Source organism: Gastrolobium bilobum, unplaced genomic scaffold, assembly GCF_033153095.1.
Source record: "Gastrolobium bilobum isolate Gb01-03AN ecotype WA unplaced genomic scaffold, APGP_CSIRO_Gbil_v1 utg1896, whole genome shotgun sequence".
Classification (NCBI taxonomy): domain Eukaryota; kingdom Viridiplantae; phylum Streptophyta; class Magnoliopsida; order Fabales; family Fabaceae; genus Gastrolobium; species Gastrolobium bilobum.
In genome coordinates, this window is record NW_026895813.1 from 1 (window position 1) to 18,550 (window position 18,550).

At 33.6% G+C, this 18,550-nt stretch overlaps 2 protein-coding genes and 1 pseudogene across 6 annotated transcripts; 2 read left to right on the forward strand and 1 right to left on the reverse strand.

The window, feature by feature from the left end:
- Nucleotides 1-7: 7 nt before the first annotated feature.
- On the forward strand, nt 8-793 carry LOC133296134 (tubulin beta chain-like; annotated as a pseudogene).
- A 670-nt stretch (nt 794-1,463) lies between these two features.
- On the reverse strand, nt 1,464-4,905 carry LOC133296136 (ADP,ATP carrier protein ER-ANT1). 2 transcript variants are annotated; one of them, XM_061495084.1, is made up of 5 exons: nt 4,658-4,905; nt 4,413-4,469; nt 3,479-3,762; nt 2,438-2,809; nt 1,464-2,039 (listed from the first exon to the last, which is right to left on the reverse strand). In XM_061495084.1, exons 3-5 carry the CDS (start codon nt 3,740-3,742, stop codon nt 1,728-1,730), a joined length of 948 nt encoding a protein of 315 aa, XP_061351068.1. In that variant the 5' UTR covers nt 3,743-3,762; nt 4,413-4,469; nt 4,658-4,905; the 3' UTR covers nt 1,464-1,727. The 2 variants fall into 2 exon arrangements, with proteins under 2 accessions (XP_061351068.1, XP_061351067.1); XM_061495083.1 differs by lacking the exon at nt 4,413-4,469.
- A 2,587-nt stretch (nt 4,906-7,492) lies between these two features.
- Nucleotides 7,493-16,898, forward strand: LOC133296140 (translocon at the outer membrane of chloroplasts 64). Of its 4 annotated transcripts, none has more exons than XR_009749463.1 (14): nt 7,493-7,802; nt 7,953-8,105; nt 8,485-8,609; nt 9,452-9,577; nt 9,939-10,121; nt 10,265-10,409; nt 10,709-10,877; nt 11,514-11,648; nt 11,884-12,084; nt 12,962-13,089; nt 13,168-13,219; nt 13,715-13,784; nt 14,342-14,502; nt 16,880-16,898. XR_009749463.1 is itself a non-coding variant. In XM_061495087.1 (13 exons), exons 1-13 carry the CDS (start codon nt 7,600-7,602, stop codon nt 14,422-14,424), a joined length of 1,773 nt encoding a protein of 590 aa, XP_061351071.1. In that variant the 5' UTR covers nt 7,551-7,599; the 3' UTR covers nt 14,425-15,833. The 4 variants fall into 4 exon arrangements, 1 of the variants encoding a protein (XP_061351071.1); XR_009749461.1 differs by lacking the exon at nt 16,880-16,898 and adding an exon at nt 15,153-15,832 and having other exon boundaries at nt 14,342-15,063; XR_009749462.1 differs by lacking the exon at nt 16,880-16,898 and adding an exon at nt 15,153-15,832.
- Nucleotides 16,899-18,550: the final 1,652 nt, after the last annotated feature.

The following is an 18,550-nucleotide window of genomic DNA, read 5'->3' on the forward strand; positions in this document are numbered from 1 at the left end:
AAAGTTCTGGGAAGTGGTGTGTGATGAGCATGGTATTGACCCCATAGGGAAGTACGTTGGAGAATCAGAACTTCAATTTGAAAGAGTGAACGTTTATCTCAATGAGGCTAAGAATGGACGTTACGTGCCACGTGCTGATGGACCTTGAGCCTGGCACCATGGACTCTATCCGGACCGGCCCTTATGGCCAGATTTTCCGGCCGGACAACTTCGTTTTCGGGCAGTCCGGTGCCGGAAACAATTTCGCCAAGGGCCATTACACGGAGGGTGCTAAGCTTATTGACTCTGTCCTTGATGTTGTCAGGAAAGAGATTGAGAATTGTGACTGCTTGCAAGGTAAGAAACCAAACATCATGGGACACTGTTTCATTAAAATTAAATTCGTTTTTGGGTTTATTAATTTTGATTCCCTATCACTTGATGATTAATCACATTGCTTGAACTGAACATGTTTGAACACCTAAGAATCTGTTACTTTGATAGAAGAGATTAATTACTTGAAAATTTTGTGGCTCATGAAATAATAACTTAATTTCCAGCAAAAAGACTGATTTTGGTTTCATATTTAGGATTTCAAGTGTGCCACTCCCTGGAAGGGGGAACAGGTTCTGGAATGGGAACTCTACTGATTTCAAAGATCAGAGAGGAATACCCAGATCGAATGATGCTTACATTCTCTGTCTTTCCATCTCCAAAGGTGTCAGACACGGTTGTTGAGCCATGTTCAGAAGGAAAGCCTGCTTGCACTGGTATACAGGAGAAGGAATGGATGAGATGGAATTTACTGAAGTAGAGAGTAATATGAATGACCTTGTTGCTGAGTATCAACAATACCAGGATGCCTCGGCTGAGGAAGATGGTGATTATGAAGAAGGAGAAGAAGAAGAAGAAGCTGAGGGTGCTGAAAGCTGAAGGGGTTCTGACTAACCTCATACTTCGCATGTTCCAAGAAGTATTTAATCGATAATGTTCTGTCCTTTGGCTTTTAAAATGTCTGGTGCAGTTTGTGGTTAGCTGCAGTGATTGCTATTCTACTTGTTTTAAGTTTACCTAAATATAAGGGTACCCTTTCAATAACAGTTTCCTTTCTTGATATTTTTGACAAAGGACTTGAATTACCGTAAAAATATTATTTCCTAAGCTAATTTGAGATATGTTTGACCATCTTATAATATTTTAGCGTTGCAGGTTTGTGGGAAAGACCTACTACTATTAGGTCATCATGATACTGGAAACTAGCTACAGTGCAAGCCTGCAAGTGGGAGGAAAAAGAAATATGCTCAGTGCTTTGAATATCAAGTGGCACATCAAAGTAGTCCTTAGAGTGAATATCAAGTCATATAGGATACCAAAAAATAATTATCTAACTGATAATAAATATTAAGGTTCGGAAGTTGAATAAGTATATCAAAACGGAAAGAAGTACAAGAATAGAACAATCTTATATTCTATTCTGAGCAAATTCTAGAGGTAACATCAGTGTAATCATGTTAACAAAATAATTGAAGTCTGGCCATGTACATTTTACATTGTAAACCTAATACCAGCAGCATTCACAGGAATAGACATGTTGATAAACTGCATTTGCAGTCTTGAATAAATTTTCCAAAAAAAAAAAAAACTTAAACTTAAACTCTTAAAATAGATACCTTTGGCTATCATGTCCAAAAGTTTGTTTTTTGTGCAATGGCTCTTTGGTTTGTCTTAAAACAGATACCTTCAGCCATTCATTTCAAAACTCTTTGGATTGTGTCATTATAGTGACTGTGTCTAGATGAGATGCGGTTCAGCTGATCATATCCAGCGAGCACCCCTGCTCCTGCCACACCAAGAAGCATATTTGCTGTAACTCCTCGATATAGAGCTAAGAAACCCTCTTTTCGAACAATTTCACGAAATGCATGCCTTGCATTATCATACTTGTTTGGATGTCCAGAGGTTAGCATCATTCGGCGACGCAGTGTGTCAAAAGGGTATGCACAAACCCCTGAGAAGGTTGTGATGCTCCAACCTAAGAAGAAACTAGCAAAGAAATTCCCCTGCAGAAAATAAATCAAAAGACCCACATTGGAATGCAAGGGCATAAAAGAACAGAACCAATACTCTGAATTCCTCTATGTGCTATAACATCAAGAGATGCATCTACGAAAAGTTTATGACAAAAAATAACAGTATATTCTTTTTGCAAAATACTATTAACTGACTTGTCATATGTCTTGAATGTTCAATCTCAACTATTCAATCATCAATGTAACTTGCAGAATCTAGGGTAACTAACATTTGGCCCACATACCCTGAAACAGACCAAACAGACTACTGGTCCAGCAATAATGGAAGGCAAATTCTCAGTTAAAAGTATAAACTATCAAGTATCAACTACATATTTTCCCATTTGCTGTGAACAATAGAGCTCTTTTGTAAAAGTATAAATACTTACCTCAAAAGGCCCCACTAAAACAATAGGCTTCATGGTGTCATAGATCCCAAAGTACATCCCTCGATACATGGTGATTCCCCATATTGAAACCCCAAATCCCCTGTACAAGCCAGCAATTCCATCACTTGATAAGGTTTTACGGTATACATCAATTAGACCTTTAAACTGGCGTTGGCCAGTAGCACGGCACTCCAATGCATCAGTGCCCAACCGTGTCCGTGCATAATCTAAATGATACAGAAGCAGTGAAGTAGTTGCTCCAGCAGCACTGCCTGAAGCCACATTCCCAGCAAACCACTTAATGTACCCGTCTCTCTCTTTGGAATACCCAAAAATGCTTTTGAAGTAACCTTTGAATGCAAAATTGAAAGCCTATAGACCAATTAACTGTTTGCTCAAACATTATTTCTCATAAAGAAAAAGAAAACCATTATTTGAGACACATGATCGCGCGAATTGATGGGAATACAAAGCAGTAAAAATAAACCAATGGTTTCCCTTCCATATGAGTGGGCCATTATAAGTGGCAATACCCAGCTAATGATATTTGACATGCATTGACAGGAAAAGTACAAAGCAAGCTCAAGGGGTAACAACGAACAAACTAGACATGATCATATATCAAAGAACGGGATTGCTTGGATATTACATATTGCACCATGCAATGAAATGATTTTGGATAAGAAATCGAGATAAGTCAAGGCTCTGAGATAGTATACGTTTTCAATTTAATTGAGACTAAAGGGAAAAAAAAAACCTAGGATGGAACAGTGGAAGGGAATTAAAGTTAACAGATAGCACTTAGCATCCCTGACAGCTTCTCATGTTCATTCTTTTGTTTTTTTTCTTCTTCCCTTTCTTTTTATCTTTTTGTGGAAGTGGTATTAAAAAACAAAAACAAAAAACACTACAAAATTACACTAGGCAATGGTCCATTTACCTCACAAATGAGACAACTTGAAAGAAGGAGAAAAAAAGTGGTGGAAGTGGGGATACAGGTCTTTAACTTCAATCAGAATGCCAGTGAAGTGAATAACTCACCTGTGTGGGGAAATATCGTATTACATTGGCCTGGTGACCTCTCCAAAAGGCAATCAGACCCTCTTCCATGAAGATCCTCTTAAAGCAATGACACACACCTGAGTATGGTTTTTTAAGTTGTCCTCTTTTAATCATTTCACCTTGGTTTTGCAATAAAAGCTTCACTCTCTCAATTGGTGCCGCTGCAGTCTTTGCCATAATTGCTGCTACTCCTCCCATTACAAAATCCTTTGAAAATCTTTCATATTGTGTTGATTCTACCATTTTTTGTCTCCTCTATAATCCTGACAGATGAAATAAAAACTTGATTAACAAGAAAAGGCATGAATTCCTATGACTAGACAGATTAAGTCTTAATAGAAACCTACACAAAATTTGAAATAGATTGAAATAACAATGACCGTAAGCACAAATGTTTAATAAACCGTTACATGCATTCCTCAAGCGTGAGGAGCTGGAGCACTTCTCCGAATCTTTTGAAAAGAGAAAAACAAGCAAGGAAAAAAAAAATACTAAAAAGAACAGTGAAAAGCAGGCAGGTGAAAAATCAAGATTTCCAAGAATATGCTAGCTGCTTAAGTTCGGCCTGCCCACACCAAAGCATATTATAGGTGAGGAAGAGCAGACCTAACTAACATGAAGCAGTTAATCTCTTGCATTACGGCCTTATTGAAAGTGAACTTCTTCAATCTTCAAGTGAACTACTGAAAGTGTTAACATTCTGATGCAGTACAGACACAATAATATATTCAATTGGCCAGCAACACCATAAACCAGAAATCGTGGAAATTCAATTCATACGATTCTAAATTTCATGGGGAAAAAGAAGTTACCTATTGGGTAGGCTCAAAATTCAAATTGCCTACTGTTTAGGTGAAAAATAAAATAAAAGCAAGAAAACGAAAATTGAAATCTGGGTAGTGAAACCATTTACCCCTGCAAAAAAGTTTTGAAATAGCATGCTTTGAAGCAACAAGAATCCAGGAACTTCCTATACAAAGGAACACAACCAATCAATCAAAAGGCATAATGGGTGAATATAAAAACAACCGATTATAATTTCGGGAAAGAAATTTTAAAACTTTCGAGCAGGTATTCAATTTTGAATCACAAGTTTCAAATCTTGAGATGGCATGTTGTCGTACATATAAGAAAAGGCAGAGAGTAATGCAATGATACCTGAAAATAATGATATTCCTGAATCAGTTTTAGAGAACAATGATAAGGGAGAAACTGTCACAGTCGCAGAGGGAACTGGTGGAGATGCTGAAGAATCATGTCTCTTTTTCTCTCAAGTCTGTTTTTTGTTTGTATTTGGTTTGATTATTTGAGAAATGGAGGATTAGGGAATTAGACACAATGGGCAAAGAGATTTTTATATCCATCTATGTATTCGGCGCTTCCTGCCTCAAACGTATGGAAGTAAACTTTGCAATAGAAAAGGGAACAAGTTGATGTCAGATAATTGCATGCTTTTTTATTGGAATGTAAAATAAACTTTTTTTTTTTTCTATCCTATTCTACTGGAGTGTAATCAAGCCCCAGGGATAAGGCTCTTACTAGGATATCCTATCCTATAATTTCACCAAATATAAAATAAATTATTTTATCATGTTTTTCTTATCAGTGTTTCCTAACATGTATAGGTTGAATTAAATTGAATTTTTTTTTAAATTAAACGGTTCGATTTGAAAATGGTTCGGTTCGGTTCGAAACCGGTTCAGATTGAATTTATTCAAAAAAAAAATTAAAGAAATAGAATAATAAAACTGTGTGGCTCGATTTGAAACCGGTTCGGTTCGGTTCGGTTCGAAAATAATTTGGTCGATTACTTGTTTCTAAAAATCAGTTCGGTTCTTGAATTGGTTCTTTAAAAACCAGTTCGGTTCATGAACTGATTATCAAAAATCCATTATTTTAAGTGCAATTCGATTCAGTTCATAATTCAGTTCAATTTTTTGATTCTTTTGCATACGCCTAGTGCTTCAAACGGACCCTTAATATTTTAAAATCAATAAAGTATGGGTTTAATGTTTTTGTTTGCTACATAAAAAACTTTTCTGTCACACTCACATAAAAGTGGAAAAATCCCACTAATATTTTCTCTTTATAATATAACCCGTGAATATGGTAGAAAAGTTTTTTCTACTCTCTTTTAATAGGGATGTTCGCGGTCTGGATTGGATCAGTTTTGGAATAAAAAATCATATGATCCAATACCTTCGGTTTAATCATTTAATCATCGATTCGGTTTGAAATTTTTTTTCAAATCTGATCCGATCCAATTCAATTTTTTCGGTTTGGATTGGATCAATTTTTGATTTTTTGAAAGGGATAGGATATTGTGACACCCAAGTTATGTTACACCCATGTGACACCCAGTCAATCTCACCGTTAGATCGCTTATGTTGATCCAACGGTTATATTTATTTCCATCTTTGTATGGTCATGATTTCTCAAATTTAATATTTTATATTTATTTCTACCTTTGTATGGTTATGATTTCCCATATTTAATGCTTTCACTTTAAATTTAGGAAATCATGACCATACAAAGATGGAAATAAATATAACCGTTGGATCAACATAAGCGATCTAACGGTGAGATTGACTGGGTGTCACATGGGTGTAACATAACTTGGGTGTCACAATATCCTATCCTTTTTGAAAATCCTAAAATTTGTTTCATGATTATTGTGCAAATAACATCTTTTGTATATATTGGCTTTGTAATTTTATTTTATTTTTGAAATACAAAAGCATTAGTAAATGATAATATAGTTTTTTTTTTTTTTGCAATGAGATATGAAGCTCTATACAGATAAAATTTTGTTGTTGAGATGTGATTAAGTTTTTTCTTGAGTGTAGTTGATGGGTTAAAAGGTCTTGGGTTTAGAAATTTTTGGGCTATGATCAGAAAAAAGTCCAAGTAGAGTGAGGAAAATTAATATATTGGAGCGGTTTGAATTGGATCGGTCTTTATCAACCCATCCAAAAACTGATCCAATCCAATTAAATTTTGTGATTTTTTTTCGGTTTTCGATTTATTCGGTTATCGATTTTTCGGTTCGATCACCGCGGTTTGAATCAGTTTGATCGTTGATGAACACCCCTATCTTTTAACTTTCTTAAACTTTTACTCACTTACAAAACTACTAAGTCTTTCAATTTCATGGTTAAATTATATTAATCTACTCAATCAATCCTACTGGTCCAATAGAGGCCTGTTGTGCCATATTCGCTGAGGTACTTAGTTACTTTTTCAACAACTAGGAACTTGACACGTGTTCCGTCTATAATAACTTAGTACCTTAGTGAGACTATACTACCGTGACAGTTTGAAAAAAAAATTGTACTTCATGATATTAAGATATATTACATTGAGAAATAGGACAGAATGATAAAGGCAATGTTTTAAAAAACAAAAAGTATTGATTTTTTTTTTTCTTTTGGTAAAATGAAGGGGCCGCAAGGCTCGACTTGATAAAAACTCAATAATAAAAAAAGTAAAAAAAATACAATAGCAAGGTCATGAAACAATAAATAATAAAAATCTTGATTTTGTTGATCGGTAACGTGGTAATCTTGAATTTGTATTTGGACTTGTCCGTAGTCACACATCACAACTGATGTTACATTAATTGGGTTATTTTTCTGTAAATAAGTTATCTTATTTATATTCAGTCCAAAATAATAATACTTTTTTTAGATAAAAATCAAAATATTTTTATTTTTTTATTCTAAAACTACATCGATAATATAAATAAATTATTTATATTTAGTGTAAAAATATTAAAGTCTATATATATATTTTTTATATTACAACAGAATAATCATAAAGGAAAATAAATAAACTTTTTTATCAAATTAAAAAAAAAAAACTAACTAAGGGAAATATGGTTTTATTACGATATAATAATTTAAAAAAAAAAATAAGGAAGGAATCAGGAAGAGAAAACAAAGAGCATATATTTATTTAATCGCCCGCGATGGATAGATAGATAGATAGATAGAACTCATCGGAACATAAAAGAGGAAGTTGAGGCGGCGAGTGTGGTGGACTGGTAGTAGCCTAGTTGCTTGCTTTGCTTTGGTTTGTGTGGTGGCGAGTATCTTGAATCAATGGCGTCTCAATCGGCCAATCTATGGGTTTTGTTGGGTTTGGGTTTGGCTGGAATTTTCGTGCTCACCAGAAAGCTGAAGCAATCTGTGAAAGAAGAATTGGGTGCTTTCATTGAGAAGCTTCAGCTGCTTCCTCCTCCACAGCCTGCTCCTCCCAAAGCTCCTCATCCACTCACCGCCCTCACTTTCGCCCTTTCCGACCTGTAACTTAACCTAATCTTTCTTCCTCTTCTTCTCTTTTATTATTATTATTATTATTATTATTATCATTCCTATTCCTATTTATTTATTTATTTATTATTCATTGTTTGTTGTCATGTCATGTCATATCATATCATATGGTTATTTACCAGGTTTGACATAGAGGGACACGTGTCGACGTTTGGGCATCCCGAATGGGCAAGGACTCATGAAGCTGCTTCTTCAACATCTCCTGCAGTTACTGCTCTTGTTGAAGGAGGTGCAACCTGTGTTGGAACTACTGTTGTCGACGACCTAGCATTTGGGTTCGTACCATTTTTTCTCTAAAAATTTTCTTTACTGCGTGCGTACTAAAACTAGTGTTAACTGCCTTTTTGAGTTTTTCAATCAATAGCCATGTTTAAAAAGATAAAACACGTGGCCATGCTGATGCTGCTTGACAAAACATTATATCTAAATGTCAATAATCTGTCTAGTAATTTGATTACGGAGGTCTTCCCCCAAGGGAGTACACCATTTATATATAACCTTGCTAAGTTTTTCTACCATATGACGTAGTAATAAGGATTGTAAAGGATATGGTGTGGATTTAGTGTGACTTTCATTTCTTCCCACTGTTTGATCTTCTGGGTTTTTGGATTTGGGGGAAAAAATTAGTTTGTTTTCTAAATTCTTTATTTTCAGTATCAGTGGCGAAAATAAGCATTATGGAACACCAACCAATCCTGCTGTGCCTGCTCGAGTACCGGGAGGCTCCTCTAGTGGTGCTGCTGTTGCTGTTGCTGCTAATTTCATTAGTTTCTCGTTGGGTGAGCTTCTTGATATCTTTTTATTTTAATAGCTGATGATCTTCCTTCTTTGTTTTATAAAGACACATGGAAAAGTTCTCTTCAGCTTATCAATAACATTAAAGAAGGTTTATGGACAATTTTATACATCATTTAATATGTTGTGTGTCTTCTTTCATTGGCTGGAAGGTCTTTTGCTGGAACAAAGTAACTAAATAGCTGGAAGGTCTTTAATAAAATTTTCCTCCTGGGATGTTACAGGGTTACTAATTCATGATGTAATGTAGGTGTTTACCCCAGAGGTGGTTCCATTTTTCTTTTACCCCCAACCCCTCCCCAAGGAATTTTTTTTTTTTTTATCAAGTCTGTTTTCTTTATATACCCAGATACTGGAATTTGTTGAGTCGTTGCATAAATCAGTCTATACTAATTGAAAAAATGCCAACTACACTCTTGGCAGTTTTTGCTCATGGGCAATCCAATGGATGATGATCCTAGTTGTCAACTTGTCATATAATTTACATCACATAGGATCATAGCTATAGAAAGCTATCTATTTGAAGTTTTGGCACCCTGAATTTGATTAGTGAAAGATCTAATGGATGGTTGGTTGGGAGGAATAGGCATTTTTTGTTCTTTTGAGGTAAGCTTGTTGCCACCAAGAGTGTTATCTGGTTTTCTTCTTGGCTCATGCCTCTGTTTCTCAAATTGTCTTTAGAATCAAGTATAAGCATGATCTCCATTTGCAGTTTAAATTAACTCGGACCATAACACAGAAAGGTATTTGTAATTTTTTATTTAATATCACCCTATGCTTATATGTGAATATATTTCTGATACTATTGCACCATGGAATATAACAGGTATTGATACTAGTGGAGGAGTGAGAGTACCTGCTGGATTTTGTGGTATTCTAGGATTTCGACCTTCATTTGGTGCTGTTTCGCATATGGGAATCATACCTATTTCAACAAGTCTGGACACTGTTGGTATGAATGATTCAATTATTTATGCTGGTTCGATTTATGGGCTTGTGCTTTTGAGTGGCTGATTTATTTATTTATTTTGAATGCTTAATATATTTGTGTATAAAGATCTAATGCACATACGGATTTGCTTAATTTTTAGGGATTTTTCCATAAAGCTTTCCCCGCCTTATAAGCTATTTTAAACACAAAAGAAGTTAATCCAAACACACAGCATGGTAGAAAACAATGTTCTGTTATAATTGTTGTATATACTTTATTTATATAGTTGCTGGCACTGTCTTGGATTTTGTATATGGATGCTATTAGTATGCCATATGTTGTATTTTTAGATTTCTTTTCAACTCTGAAATGCTTTTTGCAGGTTGGTTTGCAAAGGATCCTAATATTTTGTGTCGTGTTGGCCATATACTCTTAAAAGCACCATTTGTAATGCAACGCAATCCTCGGCAAATAATTATAGCCGACGATTGTTTTCAACATATAAATGTTCCTGTTGACAGGAGTTCTCAGGTGGTGATCAAAGCCACTGAAAAGCTTTTTGGGAGTATGTTCTTTTACTCTGTGCTTTGCAATTCAATATAATCCCTATCGTTTCAGTCCTCATTTTGTCTCTCCGTATTTTTTTAAACCAACTATGTTCTTGAAATTGAACTTCATTAAACTTTGCTCAACATCAATTGTCTTTAGGGCAAGTATTGAAGCATATAAATCTCGAGGACTATATAAGTTCTGAAGTTCCTAGCTTGAAGGAGTACTCCAGTCAGAAAACAAATGGTGAACTGAAAGCTTCTTCATTAAAATTACTTGCCAACATTATGAAATTTCTACAAAGGTTAGTCAGATTCTTTGTGATATGGAAATAATATTATAATCTGTAATTTTATGGTAAACACTAGATGGGCAAGAATGGGGTGCTTTTCAACCGGTCATTTGGTCCTTTTTGGAGCTGTTTTACATTCAGCATTTTTGCAATTAATGTTCTATCTAATTACAGCTAAGATGTCATAATTTCTCTTTCCAATTAATGCTCCTCATTGTGGGTGCACATTATTTGTATTTGTTGTGTATTATGACTGTCTGTGGAAGTCTTCAATAATATAGTGTGACTATTTTCTCCATCTATTTGTACAGACATGAATTCAGACTCATGCACAATGAGTGGTTGAACATAGTAAAACCTGATCTTCATCCAGCTATCTCGGCACAATTGTATGAAAAGTTCGAGGTCTCTGATGTAGAGATTGAAAACTCTAAATCTGTTAGAAGTGAGATCCACGCTGCTGTAAATTTGCTTTTGAAGGTAATAATTTTACACCACCATGCAATATGCCTTCTACTTCTCGTAAATTTTTCTGATTTAAAGTTAATCTTCAGGCTTTCTCATACCAATTTGGCTTGCATCGTCTAGAGCATTTTATCTTGAAGTTTCGTTATCTTACAGTGTTTTAATAGTATAATAAAATCATTATTGAAACCTCAGTAATTAACAATTTCAACTTCAAGTTTTGTCATCTTACAGTGTTTGATTGTACAATAAAATTGTTAACTGATGGAGTTTCAGTAACTTCTCTTTCTTTCTTTCTACCTTAACTAGAGAAGCATGTATTCATAGATGAAGGGAGTGCATAGTGAGAGGATTTTAATGTCTGATTTTTCAAGATTTAAAAGCTGTGCTGAATTTTAACAAACTTATGGTGAAGGGAACATTGATATTGAATGAGCAGAAACCTTTCTAGAAACAAGTTGCTGAAAATATACTCTAAAATGCATCCAGCTGACTCTTCCTTATGAAGGATGAAAGTTATTATTTTCAAAAGATTGAGGAGTAAATGTATATTCTAATCCTTATATAATTTGCTTTACACACACACACACACATATATTCTGATAAAGAAAACATAATTGTGCTGAGCTTAATACATTTTTTGCTTTTAAGGATGAAGGAATTTTGGTGATCCCCACTGTAGCTGATCCTCCTCCAAAATTAGGTGGGAAGGAGATTCTATCAGAGGATTATCAGAGCCGTACATTTAGTCTGCTAAGTATTGCTAGTGTATCGGGTTGCTGTCAGGTAAAATTCTCTCCCTCATGAAACTTGCATAATGTTATCTGATACTTTTTCCAACTATTTTATCTCTATATTTAGAATTTTGTTTTTAGCAGAAAATTGTTTCCTAAATAATTATTGCATTTAGACTGTTTGATTTATATCAGTGACGGAATTATACCTTTATGTACTTAGTGGGGAAAGGTTTTGTTTGTTGTTATGCATCTTTCATCCATATTCTCCTGATTTATCCTTTCAGGTCACAATACCATTAGGATTTTATGACAAGTATCCTGTTTCAGTGTCGTTGATAGCTCGGCATGGTGGTGATCGCTTTTTACTTGACACACTAAAGTCCATGTATTCAACTCTCCAAGAGCAGGCTGATATTGCCGCCAAAAGTAAATCATCAAGAAATGTTGTCAGTAAGGAACAAACTGCTGAAATTGCCAAAGAGAAGGTATTGCTGTTATGACATCAGAAAAGTTTAGGACTTAACTGGGATGTTTTTACTTCTAAATCACCAGTCATGTTAAATACTGGGCAGTTATAGACCACAAATTATCTTCCATTTATAGTCCGTGAACTTCTCAGCCTGTCTGTTGGGTTTAGGTATCCTGTTGGTTTTTCCTATCTTTGTGGTGGATGTGTGTTTCATATATATGGATTTTTACAACATTCATTTGGTATTATCCCTTCTCTCCTCCCTCTCATGCGTGGAGACAGTTGCATTGCAAGTGACTCATGAATTCAAATGTTGGTTCTTTTAGCTTTTTCCTGTAGGAAAACCTTTTATCTGGGTTAACATTATATATTGTGTCTTCATGATGATACTGTATGCCAGAACTATGTCAAACTGAAAAGTAAACTTTCATTGGTTCATCAATGTCAAGCATAGATTTGACACAATTTTTTGGGGGGGCCGATATAATTTTAGCCTTTACAGCCCCGTATATTGTGCTTTCGTTTGAGGTTTAACTATCTATTCTAACAGAGGTGGAATTGTATAGATGTATCAACCTTAGGTAAACTGTTCTTCGAAAAGTTGCAACTATCATATAACTATTTTATATTTTCTATGTAGTTCCTTTTCAGATTGGTAATTTGACATTCTTTTGGAAGCCTTGATTCCATGAGGAAGTATCTACCACCACTTCCATCTTGCATACGGTTTAATGTTTTGTTTTTTGTTTAACTATTGAACCTTTAATATGGTTTTCACAAGCTGTTCTGTGCATTTTTATTAAGCTGCATCTGATAATTTTGATCACTAATTCTCGCTTGTGTGTTCTTCTCCTTAATTTTTATTTTTTTTGGTTTTTGACTTAATGATTCAGGGAAATCAAGCCTACAAAGATAAGCAGTGGCAGAAAGCCATTGGATTTTATACAGAAGCTATCAAACTCAGTGCCGATAATGCAACATACTACAGTAACAGGGCTCAAGCTTATCTAGAACTTGGGAGGTTGTGTTTCATTCTTGCTAGTTTACTCTTCATAAGTGCCTTGCAAACATCTTGATGTTCTTCTCTCTATTCATCCAGTTACCTCCAAGCTGAGGCAGATTGTACAAAAGCAATTAACCTTGACAAAAAGGTGACTTCTGTCTTCAAAGAACTTTGTCCTTAGAAGTATATGGTATCATTGTGACGTATGGTTTTCTCATTATTGACTATGACCGAAGCTTGTCTTTGTTCGAAATATGCACCGGTGATAAAAATCAAGGCTTTGTAATGAAAGTACTATTCTTCAGCGTACTAAAATAAAATTGTCATATATGACAAATACATTTCGAGTTGTATAATTGGTTGCAACAGTTTACATCCTTAGATTTATAAAATTTATCTAATTTGCTTTATGGGAGTAATAAAATAAGAAAGAAAGAAAGAGATTTAGTAACAGTGATTCTTCACCAATGGATATTCGTTGGAAGATGCAGGGAAATGATATATTATACTAATGTTTAATCTGTTCACTTCATATGAAGTTCCATCAAACTTGTTCAGATTCCTGCTTATTGTATATTTCCTTGTATGAGATAGCCATGAGCATTTTATAGTAACCTCCCTTTGTTATCTATGCTTTACTCAGAATGTGAAGGCCTATTTTCGTCGAGGTACAGCTAGAGAGATGCTAGGCTACTACAAGGATGCAATTGATGGTAAGATCTTTCATTTTTCTCACATTTGTATGCGTCTTATCATTTCTTTAAGAAAATTCAAGGGGGGCATTAAAGTAAAGGACCAATCTGTAGTATAAATTACAAAAAAGAAGCTATTAACCATTAGTGTGGTTCGCCACACATTTTCTTTTTGGTAAAGTCCTGCACAGTTTAGTCCTTTTCTAAAATTCTCCGAAATAAAAGTATGTCTCGAAGTGACTGGGTCTCAAACATTGGGTTTCATATTGTCATCTTTCTCCCACACCTTCTAGTCTATGTGCTTTAATTGTGCTAAGTTTTTATGTGCTTTAAGTATTTCTTCTTTTAATTTGATATGGAAATTCAAAATGTTGGGTTTTAACCTTCTACTGAAGTTTGAACTGTCCCAGTGTATAATTTAAATTATTTGTGATGAGATTTGGGGTTTTACGATCAAATTAGACAGCTACATAGTAACAGGGTTCATCTTCTTTTATTATTGTTGTTATTGTTCTCATTTTCATATGAAGATTTTAGAATTTTCCAAAGCATGGGATCATAAAAATTTTGATTTGCAGATTTTAATTATGCCCTTGTACTTGAGCCAACCAACAAAAGGGCAGCTTCGGCCGCTGAAAGGTTGAGGAAACTATTCCAGTAGCGGTATATGATTGTGAACACGAGGGCTGAATCATGATGCTGACCTATTTAGGCCCTGCGACGATTGATGAGTTTCTAGGTACAATAATCACACAGGAGTCATCTGACGTGGTTTCTACAAAAGTAATAATGATTCTTTTATACTTCATGGGCAAGGCAATTTATAGACATGGAAAGCATGTATTGCTTAACCTTTTATCGGGTTCTCTGACACAGTCAGAGGTGGCAAAGTGAGCGGTCCGCCCCACTATCAACCCGCCAAAAAATGAGTCAGTCCGCTCCGCCCCGCCCCGTTTGGCGGGTTGGCCCGTCAGTCCGAGCCTATTTTATACTGACCCACCTCGGCCCGCCTATGTCCACCATCAACCCGCCAAAAAATGAGCCTGCCCCGCCTCGCTTTTGAGATGGGTTGAAAAACTCAGCTCACCCTGTCCCGTTTGGCAGGTTGGCCCGCCGAACCGAGTCCGTTTTGCCGGCTCTAGACACAGTAACATGTTATTTCCAGAATGAGTCCCAATTTTGCTAGTGAAAAATATAAATAAGATGTCTCTCTCACAATCTCATCCTAACCCCTAGGATTTCTTGAGATTTCTCTACTGTAGTGTCTCACAATCTACTCTAGCATTTTCTCAAAGCCAAGGTATGTTCTTTTTTGACTCATATATTTTCTCAGATTTGGGTATTCCTCCTTCATGATTAATGATTGTGTTCGTTGTATGTATTTACCAGGTTTTGGTATTCCTCGTTCATGATTAATGATGTGCTTCATTTTTTTTTACCAATAGTTGTATAGAGTTGACGATAAACATGTATCTAATCTCTAAAATTGAACTAATAAGCTTACCACATACATTCTTTGTTGACCTTCTTCTTTTGTATATCGTTTGGATTATAATGAGTATAAAATCCTAATATTCTTCGTGTTTGGCAATGATACATATTTAAAAATCTTAATAATCCGGTGGCAAGCTCTATTAAAAATCCTAATAATCCTAATATTCTTTGTGTTCAATCTTCATCATGCATCATTGAGAAATGTAACTGAGAGGTATTTGGCATATTTAAATCACGATTCACAATTTTTAAGTCAGAACCTCCATTTCCATTTAAAACACAAGCATAGCTTGTGTTAGCATGTGTAGCACTACATAACTTTCTTCGCAAAAAATGTCGTTCAGATAAATTTTCAATTGAATCAGTATATGCATCTTCATCTTCAGTATCACCAGTTAATGAAGAAGATAATTTTTAACTCATTGGTCAAACCCAAGAGTAGGAATAAGAAGATGCTGATGTGTGAAGGACTAGTATAGCTTTAGATATGTGAAGAGATGATACTTAGTAATTTTGAATGTTTGTTAAAAATGATATTAAGTTTGTTATCAAAAAAAAAAAAATGATATTAAGTTTTACTGATTGAAAAAATTATATTAGGTTTTAATTTTTTATTAATATCATTGCATTTCTTTATTATTATTTTTATTGACTCTTGTAATTTTGAATGTTTGTTAAAAATTTATATGGTTTTTTAAAATCGTATAAATTCATATTGTTCTTTCAAATCTTATAAATTCTATTAAAATTTATAAGATTTTTTATCTCAAACAAAGTCTTTTAAAATTATAATTTAATCCACCTCCTAAAGTTTATAAGCTTAAATCAAATTGAAATCTAAAAGATAAAAAAAATTATTCCGAAAGATCACATGAAATAAATTTTCTTTAACATCACATGAAATAAATTTTCTATAACATCACATGAAATAATGTTCATAAAGATCACATGAAAATGCTCATAAAAATGACATTAAAATTTCATATATGTATATATACATATAATTTGTACTTTCTTTACAAATTGAATTTTATATTATATTTTAAATTTTAAATAAATATTTATTATTTGTTAAAATAACATTAATCCTATTATTTTGAAAATTAATGTTACAAATTATGATATCAGAATATGTTTTTTTTAAAAATAATATATATTATAAAATATATTATATTATTAAAAAAATAAAAGGTATGTGTAATTATGATAAATATTTTGATGTGTCAAATTTATTGGCCCCGACTAAAATTAAATTCTGGTTCCGTCACTGCTAACAAAGTTGTTCGCCGGAGTTGTATTATGTCAATAATATAATTTTAGGGAAATTGAAGAGTTATGTTACAGGAATATAACTTTTTTTTTTTGCAGATACATAGAAAACAATGCTTATTTTTATATTTATTTTTTTTAACAAAAATATTGCGGACCCCACAGACATTGTGTTTGCAGGAAATTGGAATGTTATCATGTAACATTACATATATAAATCCCATAATTTTAATATTATACAATCTCTTATTGTTCTCCACAATGGAAAGAAACAACTTGGCAAAAAATAAAAATAAAAAATCTGTATAAAAAAAATCATATAATTAACCTTGAAGGTTATTGCGACGCAGCAGTGGCTTAGGTATTGGCTCCTCCTCCTTCTCCAGCAATACACAATGACTGAGTTGAGAACGGCTGTTGCAGCGAACGATGAAGATGGCAAAGCAAGCCCTCTCTGATACTGCGAATTCAACTTACTTAGGATTTTTTATTTCAATTTCACTTTTCCCAAGCTTAATGTGTTTTTTTTTTTTATAATTAATATACGAGTTTGTGAATACTTAAGGCACCGATAAATTAATCATTACATAGATATTCATCGGGAAATTTTAAAGTGAAAGTATTAAATATAAGAAATCATAATCATATAAAGATGAAAATAAATATAAAATATTAAATATTGGGAATCATAATCATACAAAGATGAAAATAAATATAACCGTTGGATCAACATAATCGATCTAACGATAAAATTGATTGGTAGTAACACTACTTGGTTGTTACAATATTATATCCCATATTTATCAGCAATTTATAATTATTACATTTTATTAATTTTCATATTATCGTTAGATTAATGGGAATATGTTGAGACTCGAGAGGTTCAATCTAAATTGCATTTAATAATAAATTAGTGATAAAAAATGGGTCATAAATTAATATATATGGAGATGGGTGGGTTATGTTATTTATTACTTTAATGTTTTTACCTTTGTAATCTTTTTTCAACTTTAAATTAGATTCAAATTAATAGTCCCAAATATCACAAAAATAAATTACACCTAGGATTTGCAACTTTGGGTCTATTTGACTGTATTCAGTTTTTTTTTTTTACATTATATTGTAGAATATTTAATAAAATATGTTTTTTTTTATTTTTCATTTAAATTAAAAGTCAAAAAAAAAAACTACATATATTTTAAGGGGTTTACATTCATCATTTAACATGACTACAAAAAATTTCTTATACACACAACATTTTGTGAGACCCGCATATTTTGAAAACAAAAAACAAAAAAACTACGGCACGCAAAACAAATCTCTATAACATAATATAATTATTTTTCTTACAATATAACTCTTATAAAACTCATATTTTAATAGTACCCCCATCCATAGTTATCCAAATCGTATATGATATTATTGTTGGGGAGCTCATGGCGAGGAGAGATTGTCAATCATGGGCCAAGTGAGCAGCAATATTAAGTGAGCTCGGAACACCACAATCAAATTCAAAATCTTAAGGCATTAGGTGTATGGGTCTTTCCACTTATATGGTGTTCACTCAGTCTATTCTTAATCAATGTGAGATTCTTTCACTCAATCATTCACACTTAGATTTTTCAACAATTATATCGTACGATACAACATGTATTATGTATAATATAAAACGAAAATTAAATTCAAATTTATAATTTTTAATATGATACGTATTATGATAAATATGATACGATTCACAGCGATACGATACGCATTGTCAGCATCCTTCGCTGTCCTCCTATGCATGTGGATTGGTACTCGTTACTCAATGACAAAAATTACCAAGGTACAAATGAAGGGAGATGTAAACATTTTGACAGTATTTATTTCTTAGTATTGATTACAAAAGAAAAGCAATGACTCTTCTACAAGAGCTGGTCAAGAAGAGTCAACATCTTAAGGGAGTTTTGATTAAAGTTTAATCAATCGATTTTTTTGTATCATAAGCTTGCTGCTTGCCCTTAGGACATTTGCGCGCATCACAT